Below are 23,628 nucleotides of genomic sequence, written 5' to 3'. Positions count from 1 at the left end.
GACCAATGGTCACCATTGTTGAGAAAAGCTTTTCAGTTCCACATTATAAACTGATTTTAAATTTCACCAGCTGCTGTGATGAGATTTGAACTCTTGTTCCCAGAACATTAGCCTGGGCCTCTGCATTGCAAGTCCATTAACACTGCCACTACATCACCATCTCCCTGATAATAATGAGAACTTCATAATAGGGTCACGGTTGCAAGGTGACCAAGGCCGGTACCTGAATATTCAAATGTATTTGTCATTTCAGAAGGACAGGAGGAAAGAAAAAGTCAGGGTTGCTGTGTTAATAAAGGATGAGATTAGTACAATCATAAGGGATCATCTTCGTTCAGAAGATCAAGATATAGAATCTGTTTGGGTAGAGATAAGGAATAGCAAATGTGGTGGGACTAGTTTGAAGGCCCCCTAACAGCAGCTACACAGTAGGGCATGTTAAACATCAAAAAATAACGGGTTACTTTAACCTTCACATCAATTGAGAAAATTAATTTGGGAAAGGTAGCCAAAAGGATGAAAACATAGAGTGCATTTGGGACAGTTTCCAATAATAATATGTTCTTAATGCATAATGAGGCAGGATTAATTAGTGACCTCATAGTAAAGCATCCTTTAGTTAACAGTGATTATGATATGACAGAATTTCACAATTTATGGTCAGAAATATGGTTCCATAATAAGTGTCTTAAACTTAAGTAAAGGCAAATGCAAGAGTATGAAAGCAGAGTTGACTTAAATGAACTGGGATTACCTCTGTACATAGTAAAGCAGTGGGAAACATATAATGAGACATTTTAGAACACAATAATGATACATTCAAATGAGAAAGGACATGCTTGACTAACTAAGGAAGTTAAGGGTGGTTATCAAACTGAAAGAACAGGGTACAATGTTGAGAAGATGAGTGATAGGCCAAAAGATTGGGAAAATTTAAGGAAAAAGCAAAGGATTACTTAAAAAAAAGTAAAAGGGGAGAAATTGAATAATGAGAGAGAAGTAGCAAGATTAAAAAGGTGAAGTTGCGTGGGATCAGAGGTGAGCTGCAAGGTGGATACAAAACTGGCTCGGTCTAAGAAGACAGAGGGTAGCAGTGAAAGGGTGTGGTTCTGAATGGGGGGCTGTGATAAATGGTGTTCCTCAGGGATCAGTGCTGAGACCTTGCTGTTTGTAGTATATATATAAATGATCTGCAGGAAAATGTAACTGGTTTAATTAGTAAGTTTGTGAACGACACCAAGGTTGGTGGATTTGCAGATAGCGATGAGGACCATTAGAAGATACAGCAGGATATAGATCAGTTGGAGACTTGGGCAGAGAGATGGCAGATGGAGTTTAATCTGGACAAATGTGAGGTTATGCATTTTGGAAGGTCTAATACAAATAGGAAATATACAGTAAATGGCAGAACCCTTAAGAGTATTAATAGGCCAAGGGATCTGGGTGTACAGGTACACAGGTCACTGAAAGTGGAAATGCAGGTGGAGAAGGTAGTCAAGAAGGCATGCGCCATGCTTGCCTTCATTGGCCGGGGCACTGAGTTTAAAAATTGGCAAGTCATGTTGTAGCTTTATAGAACTTTAGTTAGGCTGCCCCTGGAATATTGTGTTCAATTCTGGTCGCCACATTACCAGAAGAATGTGGAGGCTTTGGAGAGGTACAGAAAGGATTTACCAGGAGATGCCTGGTATGGAGGGCATTAACGATGAGGAGAGGTTGGAGAAACTTGGTTTGTTAGATGGAGGTTGCAGGATAACCTGGATAGAAGTCTTGAGAGGCATGGATGGAGTGGATAGTCAGAAGCATTTTCCCAGGGTGGAAAAATCAATTACTAGGGGGCACAGGTTTAAGGTGCGAGGGGCAAGGCTTAAAGGAGATATATGAGGCAGATATTTTACATAGACAGTTGTGGGTGCCTGGAACTCGCTGATGGGGGAGCTGATGGAAGTGGATATGGTGATGACTTTTAAGAGGGGTCTTGACAAATACATGAATAGGATGGGAATATTCAGGTATGGTCCCCGGTAGGGTAGGGGGTTTTAGTTAAGTCGGGCAGCATGGTCGGTGCAGGCTTGGAGGGCCGAAGGGCCTGTTCCTCTGCTGTAATTTTCTTTGTTCTTTGTTCTATAGCAGACAGGAAAAGCTTTAAAAGCGAGTAGCTAAAGTGAGCTTGGGTCCCTGAAAGGATGAGACTGGGGAATTGATAACGGGAAATGAAGAGGCTTTGAACAAGCATTTTGTATTGTCTTCACAATGGAAGATCAAGAGGTTAAAGGGAAGGAAGAACTTAATTGCTGTCAATAGAGGAAAACTAATGAAAGTTTAACATTGACAAATACCCTGAATCTGATGGCCTGTACCTGAGGATCTTAAAGGTAATGGTTGCAGAGATAGGGGATGCATTGGTTATAATCTTCCGAAATTCTCCAGATTCTGGAAAGGCACAGAAGGATTGGATGAACATAAATGCTGTTCAAGCAAAGAGGCAGACAGAAAGCAGGAAACATCTGTCGTTGGAAAAATGCTAGAGCTATTATTACAGAGATAGCACCAGCCAATACTATTAGGCAGAATCAACATGGCTTTGTGAAAAGGAAGTGATGTCCAACAAAGCTATTCGCATTCCCTTCCGATGTAACAAGCAGGGTGAATAAAGGCAAACCAGTAAACATGGTGTATTTCAATTTCCAAAAGGCATTTAATAAGGTGCCACATATAAAGTGACTACACAAGGTAAGAGGTGTTAAGGGATGATGCATTAAGCATGGACAGAGACCTGAATAACTAACTGAAAACAGAGAGACGGGATAAAGGAATTATTTTCAGCATAGCAAACTGTAACTAGTGGAATGCTACAAGTATCGATGCTAGGACCTGAACAATTTTATGATCTAAATTAATGATTTGGATGAAGGGACAAACTGTATTGTAGCCAAATTTGCTTACGATACAAAAACAGGTGGGGAACAAAGTGGAATATAATGTCTGCAAAGAGTATAAACAAGTTAAATAAGTGAGAAAAAAACTGGTAGATGGAGCATAATGTGGGAAATGGAAGGTTGTCCACTTTGACAGAAAACATAGAAAAGTAAAACATTATTTAAATAGAGAGGGACTGTAAAATACTGCAGCACAGAGGGATGTGGATGTCTTTGTAAATCACAAAAAGTTAGCATGCAGGTAAAACAAGTTGTCACGAAAACATGTTTTATGTCAGATGATTTGTAATCCCTCAAGTGGAAATCAGAATTGAACTATTAAAAACAAACATTTTAAAGCTGAGATTAAAAGTGACTTCAGTTTGCTGTTAAAGATGGCCAATGAATTTGAAACACTATAGCACTCAAACACTTTTCTGAGATGGAGAGACCATGCTGCAACGATCAATCAAGAACAATGACTGAGAGAAGATAAGTGAACCACTTATCTTGATTAGGAAGGCATAATCACCTGAGGTATTCAACTGGTGGAGACGAACCATTAAATCTACTTGCTTAGATAATGGGGCTCTGCCTGAGAGGGGAAATTCCCAAACATGAACTGATTAAATTGTCAGAAAGAGGCTGGTCTGAGCAATTAGGCCGATTGCAGAATTAGACAATATAAATTAAACAACATCCTACAGCCTCCGCAGCCAGGCCTGATGCAAATTTGGACAGGCTAAGTTTAACCACAAAGTTCAAAAGCTAGCAAGGGCAAGTCCTGACTTTTCTGGAGCTGGAACTGGAGGTGCTCGGCCCTGACCAAATAAGGACAATATTTGTGTATTCCCCAGTTTCAGCCAGACTCTCTGGCACCTAGGATTGCCGCAGTCACCATATATGGAAAGGGGGCTACGTGCACCCAATGCATCTGAGGATGGACACCCAGAGTGCCCTGGTGTCTTCCATATATGGAACTGGCAATTTCATTGGGTGCTGTGACCCCCGCCCGGTAACCTCATTGGCTGGAAGCCAGAGAATCTTCCAGAAGAGCGCGATAAGAGATAACTGGAGGATACCCGCAGAAAAGACTCAACTCGATCCCAGTGAAGACTCAACCTGCAGCAAGGACTAGGTGGACCCAGTGATGATGGAAGAGGGTGCGCAAGGTCAACCTTTGCGAAGAAGGCCCTGAGTTCAAGAAACAGTGGAGCGCAGTGAATCAAATCCAGCAGCTCGGTCAAGTTCATCAGCACAGAGAGTATTAGAAATCTCAGACAGATAACATGAAATATCGATTTATTGTGGAAATTGAGAGATGTTTTTTGTATGGAGTTTGTATAATAAAAATTTGTTAATAAAATTGGGTTAAACAGTGAAACGATTCTTGTCCTTTGTCTCAGGAGTAAGAGCACCTGGGTAAGTGAGTTCTAGTATAAACTGGTTGAAGTGTCTAAAGTTATTGACAACACTAGTGACAACCATATTTAAAACACTGGGTGATGATCATGTGACAGACCCACCCTTTCTGTGTTTACTCTCTCTGCAGAAAGGGGAAAAGTAGCTAAAATGCTGATGAGGGAAGACCCGAGTGAGATCGCTCCTTCATTCCTCTTCCAAGCCTTTGAAGTGTGTTTGCTACGACCCCCATTGCACAGAGACTTTTAAACAAAATTAAAGCAGTCATCTCCACATGAACAGACAAAACAGCCGTCTACGTCTTCAACTTAGGCAATCTATCCTCTCATGCCGTAACCTGTTTGTGTACAGGAACTTTTGTGTGTGTGTGTATGTATGTGTGCGCGCATGTGAACATGTGCATACGCAAGTCAAGGCTGATTACAATAAAGCTAACTTCTTTCTTTGTTAAAGTCAACAAAACCTACTTCATTTGTTCTTTTATGATCGCAACACAAACAATTTTCCACTTGCTGCATTGGCAAGTACATCCTTTTCACAAAAAACCCTCTTACAGTCAAATGGGAAAACGAAAAGGGAAGAGAGCCATTTGACACCTCACCTGATTGTAACAAAACAATTAGAATGGAAAACAGAATGTTAGCCTTCAATGCAAGGGAGATAGAGTATAAAAGTAGGGAAGTCTTGCTAAAACTATACAAGGCATTGACAAGACCATGCCTGGAGTGCTGTGTACATCTTGATCAGCTTTCTTAAGGAGGAATGTACTTGCATTGGAAGCAGTTCAGAAAAGGTTCACGGTGGATTCCTTATAAAAGGGTTTTGCCTTATTAGGAAAGACTGAGCAGGTTGGTCCTATATTCATTCAAGTTTAGAAGAATGAAAGGCGATCTTATTGAAGTATACAAAATTCTGAGGGGACATGACAAGGCTGGGAAAACGTTTCCTCTTGGGAGTGGGGGAAAATCTAGAACTGGGGCCACAGTTTCAAAATAAGGAGCCTCCCATTTAGGATTGAGATGGGGAAGAATTTCCTCTCTCAAGAGGTTTGTGAATCCTTGGAAGTCTCTACCGCAGAAAGCAATGGAGGCTGAGTCATTAAACATTCTTAAGGCTGAGTCAGACAGATTTTTCATTGGCAACGGAATCAAGGATTATTGGAGGCAGACAGGAAAGTGGACTTAAGACCACAATCAGATCAGCCATTATCTTATTTAATGATGGAGTATGTCTGAGGGGGCAAATAGCATATTCTAGGTCCTATTTCTTTTGTTCTCGTTATTCATATGCATAATGGGCAGGATTTTGTGTGGTAGTAATGATGATTAAATTGTTACTGTGCGCCATCAATATTCCTCTGAAACGAACAGCAATTTCTGGAGTCCACAGAGCCAAATGTAGAAATCTGGGAGTTTCTGATATGATTCTATACTTTTCCAGAGGGTTTGTTGTTGAGGGCCTCAGATTGAAGCTAATGAGAAATCAATGAAACAATCAAACCTTTCATTTTTACTCTCCTAGCAGCACTTAAAAAAGTTACTTCTTGTTGAATGGAGTATAATTGGATTTTAACTGATTTTACTATTCACAGTTCCTCCTGAGCAACCTCAATGGTCCTGAAAAAGTAATGTCATTTGTTGAATGTCAAATTTGTCCACTATAAGAAATTCTACATTTACTTCATTTGTGATATTTTAGCCTCCACTCTTAATTCTATGTGTATGTCCCAATAGTTAATTCCAATATCTGTAAAGTTTAAACATTAGAAGTGAAGGGATTCAGCTTTTACTTCCTTGTCTGCTGTGAGAATACTTCAATGTAACTAAATGCTTACCCTGTTTAACTACATTACTGTTGTTGGACTTCTGGAGATCGCCTTGACTTGGCGCCAATGGGCTTTACAGTTCAGGATTACAGAGGAAGATTGTAATATTCTTAACAATTCTAGGTTACCAAGTAATAAATCATGCATCACCATGGTTGAGTTACTTACAGCATTCCATCCTGAAGCATTAGGGGAAGTCAGATTTTTAACGGCAGGCAAGTTATCCCTCTAACATAGTACTTTGTGAGGGATGTGATCTCCTATTAAATATTACTCATACAGTAAAATTCAAAAACCATGTACAAAAAGTAACATTGCTCAACAAGCCAAGGCTACTGATATGCAATAACTATAAATAGGTAACTCAGTTGAACTAAAAGTAATTTGTGCACAGCATGCCTGAAGTTTACAAACCCTTAAGTCATAGTCTGACAGCAGTATTCCAGAACGCTGCTATTAAAATGACAGGAATTTGGTTTAACAATTTAACAATGAATAGCATTAATGTGCAAAAAATACAGTGTTCATTTACATTAGGTAACATTTTTGTAAATCATGTCTCCAATTTATGTGGTTGGATTTTTATTTTAATTGCTATATTTTGTAAATACATGAACATCTTTCAAATGCCTGCTTTTAGAGGGAGATGTGGATTTTGCAATTTACTGTGCACTTTCTGAACTTTGGTGTGCTAAATATGGCCAAAGTCACGTTTTGAAAGTTTGGAACCTGAAGTAGCAGCATCTTTACTTCTGCACACAGGCTTCATAGATCAGAAAGTTCACATCTTAGAACTCAATTTCCCAAATAAAATCTATCGTTTTGGCAACAAAATTAATTTCTCACATGATCAAATGGCAAAGTAATAATCAGAGATGGGTATTCAGAGAACAAGTGTAGTGACTTCCAGCTGATTAATATATGAAAATGCTAATAATTTTAATGTATCTTAGCTGATCACCTGTTTTCATAATGTGGATGTTTTTATCATGACATTAAATTTCTTTCACCCAGAGTTCAAAATACATGGGGGTGGTGCAAAATTCATCCTTAAATTCATCCTCTGAAGCCTGTGTAAAAATCAATGATGAGAGAAAAATTACTCCTGAACATGAGAGAGACAGTATCTGTGAAGAGCTACTCCTCAGATTCTGCCTCTCCCATGCTCAGTACTCCAGCTTCTCCAATCACCTTTCTTTCACTCTTACTGTAGGGTTCGAGAAACAGTAAGGGTGGGAGAGAAGGAACATGTGAGGAGTTGGAAGAGTTATCCTGGCTGGTCCCACTGTCACCATCACCAATTACTTGGAGGGGAGGTTGCTTTGAAGAAAGGTAAGAAATGGCTTCTGCCATTAGGCTTAGATAACCTAGAGAAATTAGGTTGGGGTTTATAGGATTGGAGTCAATGGAACAAATTTGCTCCCTAAGATTCAGTGCATGACTAGTGACTTACATTAGAGGCTTTAGACTGGGGATTAATGCTCATGTGTGCTTTAGCAGTTCCACTTGCTCAGGGCTACAAAGTGGTCTCACCTGCACACGAGCCCCTCAGCAATGTTCCAGCCTTGTCTCAATCGGGGCACGTGAGCATAGTCAAAGATTCACTTTGTGATCAGAGCCAAGGGTCCAGTTTGTAAAGTGACTGATCAGTCATTGACTAATTGTCAACTAAATAATTTTCATGTATTTTCTGAAAGCTGGGAGATTCCACACTACTAAATTATGAAAAAAAACTGATTTCTATTTTTGGTGTGGATTGAGTGGCCACATGAGAACATGATGACATGGCTACAAGAGAGGACACAAGGCGGCAATGCAGAAGTTATTCCCGGGAGGCTGGCAGAAGTAGTTGCTAAGCTAGCGAATAAACTACTCTACAGTATAATGTGGATATGTATGAGGTTATTTACTTTGGTGTCACAAATGGGAAGGCAGATTATTATCTGAATGGCCATAAATTAAGAGAGTGAAATGTGCAGTGAGACCTAGGTGTCCTTGTATACCAGTCACTGAAGGTAAGCATGCAGGTGCAGCAGGCAGTAAAAAAGGCAAACTGGGTGTTGGCCTTCATAGTGAGAGGAATTGAGTACAGGAGCAGGGGTGGCTTGATGCAATTATACAGGGTCTTGATGAAGCCACACCTCGAATATTGTGTGCAGTTTTGGTTTCCTTACTTGAGGAAAGATGTTTTTGATCTGGAGGGAGTGCAGAGAAGGTTTACCAGACTAATTCCTGGGATGGCAGGACTGATGTATGAGCAGAGATTGAGTCAGCTAAAATTGTATTCGCTGAAGTTCAGAAGAATGAAGGGGGATCTCATAGAAACCTATAAAATGCTAATAAGATTAGACAGGGTAGGTGCAAGAAGGATTTTTTTTGATGGTAGGGTGTCCAGGACCTGTAGACTGTGAGAAGAAATTACTTCACCCAGAGAATGGTCAGCCTGTGGAATTCATGACCACAGAGGCCAAAATATTTTATGTTTTCAAAAGCAATTAACATATCACACTTGAGATGAAGGATATTGGGTTGTTGTGGTGGTGGGGGGGCGGGGTGTGTGTGTGTGGATGGAATGCAGGATCAGACTATTGAGTTGGACGATCAGCCATGATCGTAATGAATAGGCTCGAAGGGCCTCCTCCTGCTCCTATTTTGTTTCTGTTTACTCTTTGTTGAAAGCTGTTGCTATCAGTGATTTGGGAATCCAAAACATAGTGGCAGGAAGTGGTAGTGTGGCACCAGCATTTCACTGCAACAAGTCATTCATCTTTAATTAAAACATTGGCAGATAGATTGGAAAAGTTCAAGAAGTGGTGGATTTACTTGCATTGTTTGAAAAGTCAGGAAAAGTACAGGATGCATACTCGATTGAACTTTGTGACCTCAAGGCCATTGAAAAATTCAAGTTGTCTGCTTTCCAGATGGGAGGAAGAAAAAGAGGACCCTGAAATAATCCTCAGAAAGTTTGAGAATATCTGTTACCTGGTAACAAAACATATTCCTTGATAGATATGTGTTCAATTCAACAAACCAAAGAGCAGATGAATCAATCTACTCTTATGCCCTGAAAATATTGGTAACGAAGTGTGCGTTTGGAACCTTCACCAATGAATTAATCAGGGATTGAATAGTTGTGGCATTGATAGCAATTTGTAGCTGCTACAAAATCTAATGTTACAAGCAGCCATTAGTACTTACATGTTAAATGAACAAATAAAAATAAAGAGATTTAAGACAGGAAACAGAAGTATTTGCAATATGGGGAGTGCCTGTTCCAGTTGAAGTGACCTCTGAACAGAAAGCTTGTTTGTGCATGGTATCAGAAAATTGAACCACTTCACTAAGTACTGCAGATAGAAACCTCAGCAACTCTCTTCTGCTTTCAGCAACATGGCAGCTGGTCAGTTCTCCATGATATATCAACATGTAACATTTAACTTAGACTCAGCCAGTAGCTCTGCCTGGCAGGAAGCCTCCATCCATAGCCTGGTGCTGAGCACAAATCAAGATGATGGAGAGCAGGATAGCAATAAGCATCACTCAGTGACACAAATCAAAGGTCAATGTATATGAACCTGACATCGCATCAGCACTGAAATCCATACACAATGTTGCTCACTTTTGTACGCAGAACATCTTTATGGATTGATGGCAACATTCCATTAGTGGAAAATACCATATATGTCGCACAATAGTGGCGTTAAACAGTTTTTGTTCAGATTTTTGAGATACTTTGCTTTTACAGGTAATTTGTGGTAAACTGGGCACTTTTCACATTGGAAAATGGTGGCCTTTGGCCTACTTACCAGTTTGCACAATACACAGCAAACAATGATCTGATCAGGGTAGCCACTGTCCCACTGAATAGCTTTGATGCATTAAGCATTTCTGCATTAAGCTTGCAAGGTGAACAAATGGCTAGGGCTCAATTTACAAGATTACTGGTTTCGATGGCAAGTATTTAGGCCATGAGTCCCTACATTTGGCTGATCAAATCACACAATATGTTCATTTGGTCATTTGCAATAGGCAGAGTACAGACTGTACTGAATAAGTCCATGCTCACAAAATCAAAAAGTGTCAAGTGTTAGTTATGATTCCATGATTGTTCAGCAAGTGCTGCCCAATCCTGAGTGCATTAATAGTTACACTAACAGCCAATTTAAGATTATCAGTTGAACTCACAATGTGGCTCATTTCTGCTTACTAGACGCAATATTGCATCTTTTTTGAATTATCCTGAAGCCAGGGAGCCTATAGTAAATACCTTGTGAATTCTTCACAGCAACACCTCAACTGGCCAACCAAACATACTTCTCATCTGCACTGTAAAATACTGCTAAAACATGTTAAATTTGGCATTCTTGTGTTCTGATCAATGTAAAAGAAAAAGCTTCGGCAACAGTTTTGCATCGCTAAGGAACTGATTGTAAAACTTTCCTGAATTCAACCTCTGACTGTAAAGGGAATTGACTTTAGCAAGTCATTAATAAATACAATTTGCAGGAAGGTGTGCGGAATTGGATAAATGTCCAAAGGGAAACAGTATTTAAGGGCCATGGTGATAAAGCAGACAGGAACTGGGACTAATTTCTCAGCCCTCTCTCAAAGAGCTGGCATAGGCACAATGGATGAAATGGCCTCCTACTATGTCGTAACAGTCTATGATTTTGGATGCGAGCAAACCACTGCCTGTTTTGTGCCCAAACTTTCAATGTCCAGTATTTAAAGTATGGCATTGTGGGGCAATTTTAGTGAGTTAACAACCTTAATTGGTAATAATATGTTAATTATTTTATTAAGATTTACAAATGAAGGGCATTGTTTAATTAAGTATTTTGGTCACATATAAAAAAGGAACTGTGTTAGTTAATGTCCAGCTCACGGCCAAAGCCATCCACAGCCTGTAAACTGTGGTATACTTGGCTCTGACAGCACTCGTGATTTTGAGGTGGCTCAAACGTGTGGTGGACCCCATCCAAGTGACCCCTGTTTTGATGGAACTCCACATTGGTCCTGCGCTCCAACACCTCTTTTGGGAGCTGCAGCCCACAATTTGAACTGTCTCACAGAAATATCCTCTGAGCCTTTCCATTTGGTGCAGAGGAGTTTCCTGCACACCCTCCATGTTCTTCCCTTCCTATACTGTCAAGACATGTCTTGGCATTCTGTTCTATTGCCTCGTGGTGGAGATGGTAAGAAGTCTCAGATAATCAGCTGTGGATAACGAAGGAGGTAAAGGAAAGTGTTAAATTAAAAGCGGATGCATTTAGAGTAGCTAAGAGTAGTGGGCGAGAAGAGGATTGGGAGAGGTTTAAATATCAACAAAGAATGACAAAGAAGTTGATAAAAAAGGGTAGGATAAACTATGAAGCTGGGCTAGCGCTTAATATAAAAATGGATAGTAAGAGTTTTTATAAATATATAAAAAGGAAGAGGCTGACTAGGGTGAACGTTGGACCCTTAGAGGATGAGAGGGGGGACTTAGTGGTAGGGGATGGGGAAATAGCTGAGGCCTTGAATAACACTTTTGTATCGGTCTTCACGGAGCAGGACATGAATAATTTGCCGGGTGTTAGTGATGGAAAGATGGTAGGAGTGGAGGGCCTGAATGACATTATTGTTACTAGAGAGGCAGTGCTTGAAAGACTAGAGGGACTGATTGTGGACAAGTCGATAAGGTGCCGCACAAGAGGTTATTACAGACGGTCAGGGGGCATGGAGTTGGGGGTAGGGTGTTAGCGTGGATAGGGGATTGGCTGTCAAATAGGAGGTAGAGAGTGGGGGTCAATGGGTGCTATTTGGATTGGCGGTTGGTGACTAGTGGAGTGCCCCAGGGGTCGGTGCTGGGGCCTCAGCTATTTACCATTTATACAGATGATCTATCTGGAGGAGGGAACCAAGTGTATGGTGTCGAAATTTGCTGATGACACCAAGATTGGTGGAACAGCAAATTGTGCAGAGGGTGTGGAAAGTCTGCAGAAGGATCTAGATAGGCTGGGTGAATGGGCCAGGAACTGGCAAATGGAATTTAATGTTGGCAAGTGTGAAGTTGTCCACTTTGGTAGGAATAATGGTAGGAAGGACTATTACTTACATGGTGAAAAACTGCAGCATGCGACGGTGCAGAGGGACCTCAGGGTCCTTGTGCATGAGTTGCAAAAACCCAGCCTGCAGGTGCAGCAGGTGGTCAGGAAGGCTAATGGGATGCTGGCCTTCATAGCGAGGGGGATTGAATGTAAAAGTAGGGAGGTCTTGCTGCAACTGTACAGGGCACTGGTGAGGCCGCAGCTGGAGTACTGTGCGCAGTTTGGTCGCCGCACTTACGCAAGGATGTTTTGGCCTTGGAGGGAGTGCAGAGGAGGTTTACTAGGCTGATACCGGAGTTGAGGGGGTTGAGCTATGAGGAGAGGCTGAATAAACTAGGCTTGTACTCATTCGAGTTTAGAAGAATGAGGGGCGATCTCATTGAGACGTCGAAGATGATGAATGGGATGGATAGGATAGAGGTGGAGAGGCTCTTCCCGCTCAGAAAGGACAGTAGGACTAGAGGACACAGCCTCAAGATAAAGGGGGGGCGGTTTAGAACGGAGTTGAGGAGGAACTTCTTCACTCAAAGGGTGGTGAATCTCTGGAATTCTCTGCCCGTTGAAGTGGTGGAGGCTGCCTTGCTAAATATATTTAAGACACGGGTTGATAGGTTTTTGATACACAAGGGGATTAAGGGTTATGGGGGGAGGGCGGGAATGTGGAACTGAGGCACGACAGATCAGCCATGATCTTATTGAATGGTGGGGCAGGCTCGAAGGGCTAGATGGCCTACTCCTGCTCCTATTTCTTATGTTCTCACAACACCAGGCTAAAGTCCAACTAGTTTGTTTGATAGTAATCTCACAAGCTTTCAGAAATGGTGTTCCTTTGTCAGGTGTGTGGAAGGTTCCCCAGTGGAGGGCTCTCTCTGTAGGAGTCCTCCCTTTTTTCCATCAGGAACCTGGCATGGGGGGTGTTGTGTGCAGCAGCGTCATGCAATTGTAGATTAAGGTGGTACACGGAGTCCCACGTTGCATGTCTTTTCTTTGGCCAAGCGGAATCTACGTTCAAAGTTAATGTAGATTGTCTGGAGTTACGGCCTCTTTTTAGCTGTTTTAGGGGATGTTCCTAAACTTTTGGTTGCACGTTAGGCCCAACATTCCTAATCTCCAGTCATTGGGGGGGCGGCCGGGAGGCAAGGAAGGAGAAAGACCTCCTTGAAAGCCTGATCCTGGGGGTCTGACCAAGTTGACCATTGACAGATCCAGACAACAGGTGATTGATGCGGGTTGTCCTGCCCTCTACCGCGGCTACTTTCACAGCCAGGCAGCCTTGGATAAGGAATATGCAGTATCCACTTGCACATTTCAAGCCTCCCGCGACTGGTGGACACCGCTGGGGTGCATCATCACTGTGGGAATGAAATTTTGATTTATTAAGTTCCTTTTTGATTATGTTTTAGTTATAGTTCCTTACCATTTCCACTCACGTCTTCTCATTTGTGTTTAATTTATTGATCTTTGTTTTAGTCAAGGAAGTATAAAACGGGGACAGCAGGGACACTGGGCGAGAGAGGTGGTATGAGACTGAATGACATCACTAAACCCTCCTAAAGCTCTGAGTCTTGGTTTTGACTTCATAACTGGCTTGAATTCTATTAACATCTATAAAGTGATATGTGTCTTTAACCTAAGTAGGGTGCTCCAGTGCTAAGGGGTCCCAATCTGTCTCATTAAAGTGCTGCTGACCATGTGAGGAGGTGCATTAGCTTGGAATAGAAATCACTGAATTGTGAAGTATATGTGAATTGAACTATTTTATCTGATGGTTAGCTTGGTGCTGCAGAATTAATTTATGTGTATTTTGCTTGTTGCACAGTTGGAGCTGGAGTGTGCTAATTGCCAGCAATTAATTTTTTAAAAGGGTGCTGAAGGTATGAGACCTATTTCTCAATATGTTACTCTGAGTCAGGTAGGTACAATTTTCATTTTGGAAATTGGCTATGGGAGACTTATTTACAAAAAATTAACCAAAAATTTTATTTATTGATTCCAAATTAAAAGATTTGAATACAGATATATAATGTCTTGGGTTGACCCAAGGGTTGCCTGTGTGCACACATAGAACATAGAACACTACAGCACAAACAGGCCCTTCGGCCCACTAGTTGCGCCGATCACTTCTATACCTACTAAGTCATAGACCTATCTATAACCCCCAATCCCATTAGATCCCATATACTTATCCAGAAGTCTTTTAAAAGACCCCAGCAAGTTCGCCTCCACCACCACTGACGGCAGCTGATTCCATTCACTTACCACCCTCTGAGTGAAAAGCTTACCTCTAACATCTCCTCTGTACTTGCTTCCCTGCACCTTAAATCTGTGTCCTCTCGTAGCGACCATTTCAGCCCTGGGAAATAGCCTCTGAGAATCCACCCTATCTATTCCTCTCAACATCTTATAAACTTCTATCAGGTCGCCTCTCAACCTTTGTCTCTCCAGGGAGAAGAGTCCCAGCTCCTTCAACCTATCTTCATAAGGCACGCCTCCCAATCCAGGCAACATCCTTGTAAATCTCCTCTGCACCCTTTCATTAGCTTCCACGTCCTTCCTATAGTGAGGCGACCAGAACTGCGCACAGTACTCCAAGTGGGGTCTGACAAAGGTCTTATAAAGTTGCAGCATTACCTCCCGACTCCTAAACTCAATCCCTCGATTAATGAAGGCCAGTACACCATACGCCTTCTTGACCACATCCTCCACCTGCGAGGCCGATTTAAGAGTCCTACGGACCCGGACCCCAAGATCCCTCTGCTCTTCAACACAGCTAAGACTCCTACCCTTGATATTGTATTCCTTCATCCCATTGGTCCTGCCAAAATGGACCACTACACATTTATCTGCGTTGAAGTCCACCTGCCACTTCTCCGCCCAGTCTTGCATCCTATGTCCCGCTGCAACTTCTGACATCCCTCCAGACCATCCCCAACACTACCAACCTTTGTATCGTCTGCGAACTTACTAACCCATCCCTCCACTTCCTCATCCAGGTCATTTATGAAAATGACAAACAGCAAGGGTCCTAGAACAGATCCCTGGGGCACTCCACTGCTGACCGGCCTCCAGGCAGAAAAAGACCCATCCACAACCACTCTCTGACTTCTGCAGACAAGCCAGCTCTGGATCCACAAGGCCAAAGCCCTCTGGATCCCATGCCCTCTCACCTTCTCAAGAAGTCTTGCATGGGGGACCTTATCAAACACCTTGCTGAAGTCCATGTAAACCACGTCTACCGCTCTTCCTTCGTCAATGTGCTCAGTCACATTCTCAAAGAACTCAACTAGGCTCGTAAGGCACGATCTGCCCTTGACAAAACCATGTTGGCTATTTCTGATCATTCTAAACTTCTCCAAATGCTCATAAATCTTGTCCCTCAGAAGCCTCTCCATCAACTTACCAACCACTGAGGTCATTCTCACCGGTCGGTAATTTCCTGGGCTATTCCTGTTCCCTTTCTTGAAAATAGGAACCACATCTGCAATCCTCCAATCCTCCAGAACCTCTCCCGTCTCCATCGACGAAGCAAAGATCAACGCCAGGGGCTCTGCAATCACTTCCCTCACCTCCCACAGTAACCTGGGGTACATCCCGTCTGGTCCCGGCGACTTGTCTACCTTGATAGAGTTTAAAAGTTCTAACACATCCTCTTCCTTAACATCCACATACTCAATCTTTTCAGACTGCCGCAAACCAGTAGTACAACCTCCCAGATCACTTTCCACCGTGAATACCGAGGCAAAGTACTCATTAAGCATCATTTGTACATTGTAGAAGCACCACATGCTATGGCTGAGAGGTCTGGACTTACAGCCGACATGAATGGCATTAGTTTGGGTGAAATGTGAATCTTTATTTGGCTGGTTGACTGCAGTGATGGAGGTTGGCCAAAACGTGTGCACATAAATGCTGCCCAAGCCTCCTTTGTGCCCATATCTTGGCACCCTCCAAGTGGCCCACTGTGTCTTATCAGCTTCTTAATCTTCCTCCTCATCTGAGATGCCTTGTCTTCACTAAGTCTTCAGCAACCAGGCATTCCTGCTGCCTAGTCTCAGGTTGTATAAAATGTAGCAAATCACAAATATCCAGTAGTGCTTTGCTGGAGTGTATTGAAGAACCTCACCCAATTGATCTAGGTATCAAAATCTCTTTTTGCTGAGACCGCTGATCTGCTTGATGGTCACCCTGGTTGCAGTACGGCTCACATTGTACTGTTCCTCTGCCTTTGTTCCTCTTGTCTCAGCATTCATCTCTTCAGTGAGTGTCCCTTTTTGGCAAGTATCTACCCTTAAATGGGGTGAAGTGGTGAAAGGCTGTGGCACTTGAGAGTGCTGGAGAATTTAAGGACTTGTAAGCTCCCAGGGTAAAGAGCACACAACTGGAGGATCCATTAGTGGTAGTCACAGAGCAGTTGCACATTAATGCAATTAATTCTCTTCCGGTTAATGAGGTGACAGGTTGGCTGGCAGGAGCCTTGGTGGCAACATTCATGCATTGGGGAGACACGCATTTGGGCAAATTTGATTTGATTTATTATTGTCACATGTATTAGCATACAGTAAAAAGTATTGTTTCTTGCACGCTATACAGACAGAGCATACTGTTCATAGAGAAGGAAACAAGACAGTGCAGAATGTTGTGTTACAGTCATAGCTAGGATATAGAGAAAGATCAATTTAATGCAAGGTAAATCCATTCAGGGAAGAAACTGTTCTTGAGTAGGTTAATACGTGACCTCAGACTTTTGCATCTTTTTCCCGACGGAAGAAGGTAGAAGAGAGAATGTCTGGGGTGCGTGAGGTACTTAATTGTGCTGGCTGTTTTGCCGAGGCAGTGCAAAGTGTAGACAGAGCCAATGGATGGGCAGCTGGATTAGACTATATTCACAACCTTTTGTAGTTCCTTACGGTCTTGGGCAGAGCAGGCGCCACACTGAGCTGTGATACAACCAGAAAGAACGCTTTCTCTTGTGCATTTGTAAAAGTTGGTGAGAGTCGTAGCTGACATACCAAAATTCCTTAGTCTTCTGAGAAAGTAGAGGCATTGGTGGGTTTTCTTAACTATTGTGTCGGTCTGGGAGGCCAGGATATCTGAACACTTGAAGCTCCTGACTCTTTCTACTTCATCCCCGTTGGTGTAGACAGCAGTATGTCCTCCACTATGCTTCTTGAAGTCTATGACAACCTCCTTCATTTTGTTGAGAGAGAGAGGGATTATTGTCGCCGCACTAGTTTCACCAGATTCTCAAACTCATTCCTGTATTCTGTCACGTCATTGTTTGAGATCCGACCCACTACGGTGTGTTTTCAGCAAACTTGAAAATCGTGTTGGTGGGGAATTTGGTCACACAGTCATGGGTGTATAGGGAGTATAGTAGCAGGCTGAGAACACAGCCTTGTATGGCACTGGTGTTGAGGATGATCGTGGTAGAGGCGTTGTTGCCTATCCTTACTGACTGTGGTCTGTGGTTAGGATGTTCAGGATCCAGTAGCAGAGGACGGAGCCAAGGCCCAGGCCATGGAGTTTGGAGATGAATTTTATAGTCATAATGGTGTTGAAGATTGAACTGTAGGCAATAAATAGGAGTCTTGTTATCTAGTGTTCCAGGGTTGAATGCAGGGCCAGGAAGATGGCATCTTCTGTGGACCCGTTGCGACGGTAGACAAACTGTAGTGGATCCAGGGAGTCCAGGAGGCTGGAATTGACACGTGCCATGACTAGCCTTTCAAAGCACTTCATAATGATGGATATCCGAGCCACCAGACGATAGTCATTAAGGCACACTATATGGCTTTTCTTAGGTACCGGGATGATGGTCATCTTGAAGCAGATAGGGACCTCAGGTTGTTGTAAAAAGAGATTGTAGATGTCGGTGAACGCTCCTGCCAGCTGATCTGCGCAGGATCTAAGTGTTCATCTGGGTACCCCATCCGGACCAGTTCTTTCCATGGGTTGCCCTTTGAGAAAGCTGCTCTGACATCTGCAATGGTGACCTCAGATACAGGTTCATCCAGGACTTCAGGGTGGAAGGCATGCAAATCCTGTGATGGCAGGGACTTATCTGGCTCACTAGGCCTGACTGTCTGCATCAGTTCAGTAAATATGGACTGATTGATCCAGCTGAAGAGGGCATTTGTCATCCCCTTGAGGCAGTGATATGTGGTTAATTTGGAGATGCAATATATGTCTCCAATGGATTCCGAGAATGAATCTGAGACATAGAATTCAGGACCGCTGTAATCTTAATGGTCACTGGAATTAGTGCCTGCCAATATAACTTTTTCCACTATCATGGCACACAGATTGGTTACTGCTTCTCAGCAGAGGCACAGTCTTCTGTGACACTGTCACTTTAACATCTGGAGATTGTTCTTCTTCAGCTTGAATACTCAGCCACAGGGTATCTTCTTATCTGCACACCCCTTGTGATCTCTTCTGATGTTCTTTTCCAATCACGATGTTACCCTTGCAATAGGCCAGGAAGTTGCTACTGTCTTGGTCTGTGTGGATGCATCCACTGCCTCCACTCCCCGACCTTCAGGTTTGTCTCCTAGCTAGAGGGTCCTTTCCTGGAATGTACGCCAATGGCACTTAGACACCGACTAGGACACCATGCAGTAGCTGTTACAACACTGTCCGACTCATACCCTTCTTAGGCCCTTTCCAGTGATCCCCCTGCCAATAACAGTCAGATGTAATTCCAAAAGGCAACCATTTGAGTTGGAAAAGGTCTTTATGAGTGTTGATAGTAAGTAGATGTTGAGATTCAGCTGTAACATTCATTTGCTAGTTGGACTGTGACTAGAGGATTTTACTGAACTCCTCCTCCTTTGCCAGCAAACAAGTCCTCAATAAATGATAAAGGATATTGATCCACACAGAGAACTGGATTGGCCGTTATCTTGAAATCTCCACAAATAAACACAGTGCCATCCTGTTTCATTACAGGCAGTTTGTCCACTTAACTCTACTTTGACAGTCATGTGCCTCTGAAAGGCACTATTTTTTCTGTAAAGGTCCTCAGGATAACATCTGCTGGTTTTAAGGATGGATGCTTCAAATGTTGTTTGTAGGTGGTCCCAGGAATTAGGGAGACAGCAGCCCCCGTGTCGACCTGTATTCTGATTGATTTCCCATTCAATTTTGGAATTATACAAAATGGGTGTGATTCATCTTGAATCGATAATTCTTCATCAAACTTGTATGTTGGGGCTTCATTTATCTTGCTGTTCTTTTCTTCTATACTATAAATTCTTTTGCTGAAATGTGTTTTTTTTTCTTCTTTGAGATATCCAATTTATTTTTAGAGATGCCCTTTTCTGTAGTTGTTTTCTTCCAGCAAGCTCTGGCAATGTGACCAATCTTATCATAATTTTTGTGTTGGTTTTTCTTGCCCCAGCACTCAACCTGTGAAAGGCCTGTTTTTTGCACAGCAATGAAATGCTTGTTGCTGGGTAGACTTCCTCTGAGTGGTGCCCATGTTATGGATCCTGGTGCCAGCTCCTAGCTAAGAAGCCTCTTTTGCCGCAAGCTCTATTGAAACAGTTATCTCCAAGGCTGTGTTTAACCCTAAATTCTATTCAGTTAATGATCTTTGCTGGATAGCTTGATTTCTGAGGCCACAAATGAGGTCATGGATAATGTCATCCATAGCATCACAGTGCTCCCTGAGGCACTTCAGGGTCATGATGAACTGTGCGATGTCTTCTCCATCTAACTGATTCCTTTTATGAATGAAAATGCTCCGCTTTGTCCAATGGTCTTGGGGCATAATGATTTTTTTACATTTTGGTTAGTTCTTGATGAATTTTACTACCAGGTTTCTCAGATTGAACTAAGCTCTTAACAGATTACAAGTTTTACTGCCAATAATGCTTAGGAAAACAGGGACTACAATGCCCTTATATATTTTATTGGCTTGGATAAAATAGTAAATACTTACTGCATTAGACTTCCAATCCTCAGATACTTCCTCAAATGGCCAAAATTTCCTGCCATTTTTCACTGGCATTTAAACTGCGCAATAGTGCCTTTGATGGAAAATGGTCCAGATTCTATGGCAGTGCGAGTCAAGTGTAGCAGCTATTTTCTCCAGAAAGTTACAGGAGTGCAAAAATCTTTTCTCTACCTCTGCCTATTCTGATCTTACACATGGCAAGCTCTGCAGCCTGAACTCCTCGGGGTGCTGGTTTAATCAAATACCTACCTACTCTTCTACCTACAACCTTACCGGTCTGGTGTCAAGTGCCGTTGCCTAACCTGTCACTGATTTTGATTGATGTTGGGTCTTCCTCTGTCTTCCGATGGTAAGTGCTCTTTTGACTCTTGTCTTCTTTTCTTAGTTGAAGATTTAAAATCCATCCCATGTATTTTTGGATCCTGTATTATTTGTAGCACTTGTAGCAGGATCAAATAAAAGAAAATGATAGCACATGGGTTTTGGGTGTAACAACGGAACAGATTTATTAGGATGCTGTTTACTTCACGTTTGCTAGATCCAAATTGAATAAAGCCTGCAAAGCAGCCAATGATGTCACAGACTGACGACATGACAAACCCTTAAAGGAACCATGTAACACACAATAACTCAAATATATAATAGAAAGAGCTTGTAAAATCACATTTTGTTGTCTCATTGAGCTTAAGTGCCTTTCAATTGCTGATTTTAAGAACATAGGAAGCTGTCCTCGCAGTTTGCCATCCATTGTTCGTAAAATCTGGGCGGGCCTATTAACATTGGGATCTGACCCAGTGCCATCCCACACAATCTTACATGCTCTGTTTCTGTTGCCATCTGTTTTGTAGGTATAGAATATTGGCCATTAATTACCAGATTTAAACTACAGTAACAACTTTAATGGAGAATAATGTGCAAAGCCATTAACTTCTTAAAAATAATAGCAAGGCTGAGGGTGCAGCAAGGATTGAGGATTGTAAATCATCCAGTAAGTTCTGGAGATGCACAACTGATGGCATATTTCTTAATCCCTGAATGTGGTTGTCTTGCAGAATAATAACTTCCAAGATTTGGACAATTATTATAATATTGTTTTCTGTACACTCATAATTTTCAGCAAAATGTACCTGAAAGGTGGAATAACTTTGTTCCAGGAAAGGAATACATTACATACTTGAAAGTAATCTCAGAGTCATCAATGCTAATTTTGGAACACAGACACATGCAGTTAGTAGGCTTATTTCCCCTTCCACATGCAGGTTTCAAATACATTTAAAAATTAATCTAAACTAGAACCTGCTGCAGGATTCCATGTCAGGCTTTTTTATGAATAAACATTCCTCTAATTATGGTTCTGGAAAAGTGAATCGATCATTTATTAATAAAGTTAACAGAACCACCATCCATTAACAATGTTTTACTATAATGTAAGATGTGCAAATAATTGTTGCTGAGAATCTAATGAAAATCTAAAAACTCATTGTGCTGTTAACTAAGACAATAAATTGCATTGCAATTGAATGTTTATAGCAGATAATATCAGTAGGATAAATTGTCTGTATCAGTGAACTCAGAATTGCAAATGCAAAGTACCTCTGTCAAGACTATCCATAACAAATTTAAATACCTTCATAAGTCCCACTTTCTAACAGTGAACCACTTTTCTCAAGTTCCATAAATTCTTCCACGGTCACAAAATTGTAGTCAACACCAGGGACCTCTCCCTCTTTAGGTGGCCTTGTAGTGCCTAAAAGAGTAACAACAACGTGTAATTGATTTACTGGAGATATTGTCCATCGCTACATTGATTCAAATTTCTAAATAAGTAAGCAAATACTGTAAGTTATTATTAAAAACTTGAGAAGAAACAAGTTAACTTTGAATAAAATATGTATTTGTAGATTGTTCATTCTTTTTGTTGCGATGGTTCACAAAATTGAAACAAATTAATTTTTTTCACCAGCACACCCAGCATTCTTTGTGCCTTAACAGGCTGGCATACTTTATGGACACATTTTAATTTATTATTAATAATCTACTATTACTGATAAGACATGGGAGTTCAGAGAGCGAAAACCCATAAAGCAGCAGGAGTTTAGAGAAAGCCCATAAAGCAGTGGAAGGTCAGAGAGAGAGAAAGCCCATAAAGCAGCAGAGTTCAGAGGGGGGTGGAGGGAGGGGGGAGAGAGAGAGAGAGAGCACCCATAAAGCTGTGGATGGAGAGTTGGGAGGTTACAGATAAAATCGGAAAGTGTCATCATAGGAGTCCCGTAAGTTGATTGGTTGATAAATATAGTTCTTTCTGGATTTGGCACAGAGACGATTTGAGAGTGGCAGGTGACTGACTATGTTATTCCATAGTGTAGTAAACACTTTACATTAAGGTTTAAGGTGTATCAGTGCAGCAACCATGTGGAATACGCACCCTGCAGGATGTGCAGGCACAAAGTGCCCTAAATGACTACATCTACAGGAAATGTCACCAACTGCAGTAACTTGAACTCTAGACTACAGAACTAGAGTGGCGGCTGGAGTCACTGTGGTGCATCCACAAGGCTGAGGATTACGTGGATAGCAAATTTAGAGGCTCGGTCACATTGCAGGTAGAAAGTATGCAGGCAGAGAGGGAATGGGAAGCAGCATAGGAATCCCCAGAGACAATCTCATTGCCTAATCACTTTTCTAATTTGGATACTGGTGAGTGAGATGATTCCTCCAAGTATTGTAGCCAAATTTGTGCACCATGAGTGGCTACGTTGCACAGGAGGGGAGGAGGAAGAGTGGAAACGCTATCTTGATAGGAGATTCCATAGCTAGGGGACTGACAGGCATTTCTGTGGCTGTAGACATGACTCCAAGATCCTGGGTGCCTGGGTCAAGGATTTCACAGACATTTCGCAAGACAAGGATTTCACAGACAGGATTTCGCAAGACATTCTTTTGGGGCAGAGTGAACTGCCAGAGATCATGGTCCACATTGGGACCAATGACATAGGCAGGAAAAGGGAGGAGGTCCTGAAAGCACTCTTAGGGAGTTAGGAAGGGAATTAAAAATCAGGGCCTTAAGAGCTGTAATTTCAGCTAGTAAGCACAAGAATAGAAAGATTGAGCAGCTCAACATGTGGCTGAAGCAATGGAGTAGGAGAGAGGGCATTACATTTCTGAGTCATTGGGACTCATTCTAGGGCCAGTGGCCTGGTTTATATCTTAACAAGGCTTGGAGTGGGAATAATGTCCTTACGGGAGGGTTTATTTTTGAGGAGGGCTTAAACTAGATTGACAGGGCATTGGGAACCAGAGGCAAAATTCAGTGGAAAGAAGAAAAACTGATGTAGAACATAGAAAAGTATGAGGAGGGAAAGATAAGGTGGAAATATCAGAAAGTAGTGTCAAGGTAAAGGGAATACTTAGAGTTTT

At 42.0% G+C, this 23,628-nt stretch overlaps 1 protein-coding gene across 17 annotated transcripts in view; it reads right to left on the bottom strand.

Moving 5' to 3' along the window:
- magi2a (membrane associated guanylate kinase, WW and PDZ domain containing 2a) overlaps positions 1-23,628 on the bottom strand; it is a 720,803-nt gene that overhangs the window by 252,529 nt on the left and 444,646 nt on the right. For 16 of the 17 annotated variants that reach the window (XM_080207433.1, XM_080207434.1, XM_080207435.1 and 13 more), the window contains one exon: positions 21,839-21,958. The exons of the other annotated variant lie outside the window; for it this stretch is intronic. In XM_080207433.1, coding sequence (XP_080063559.1) covers positions 21,839-21,958 — 120 coding nt within the window. The remainder of the gene's footprint in view (positions 1-21,838; positions 21,959-23,628) is intronic. 17 annotated transcript variants of the gene reach the window in all.

This window comes from Carcharhinus amblyrhynchos, chromosome 19 (assembly GCF_965287045.1).
Source record: "Carcharhinus amblyrhynchos chromosome 19, sCarAmb.v2.hapA, whole genome shotgun sequence".
NCBI lineage: Eukaryota > Metazoa > Chordata > Chondrichthyes > Carcharhiniformes > Carcharhinidae > Carcharhinus > Carcharhinus amblyrhynchos.
This window is presented reverse-complemented; position numbering and strand designations above follow the sequence as displayed.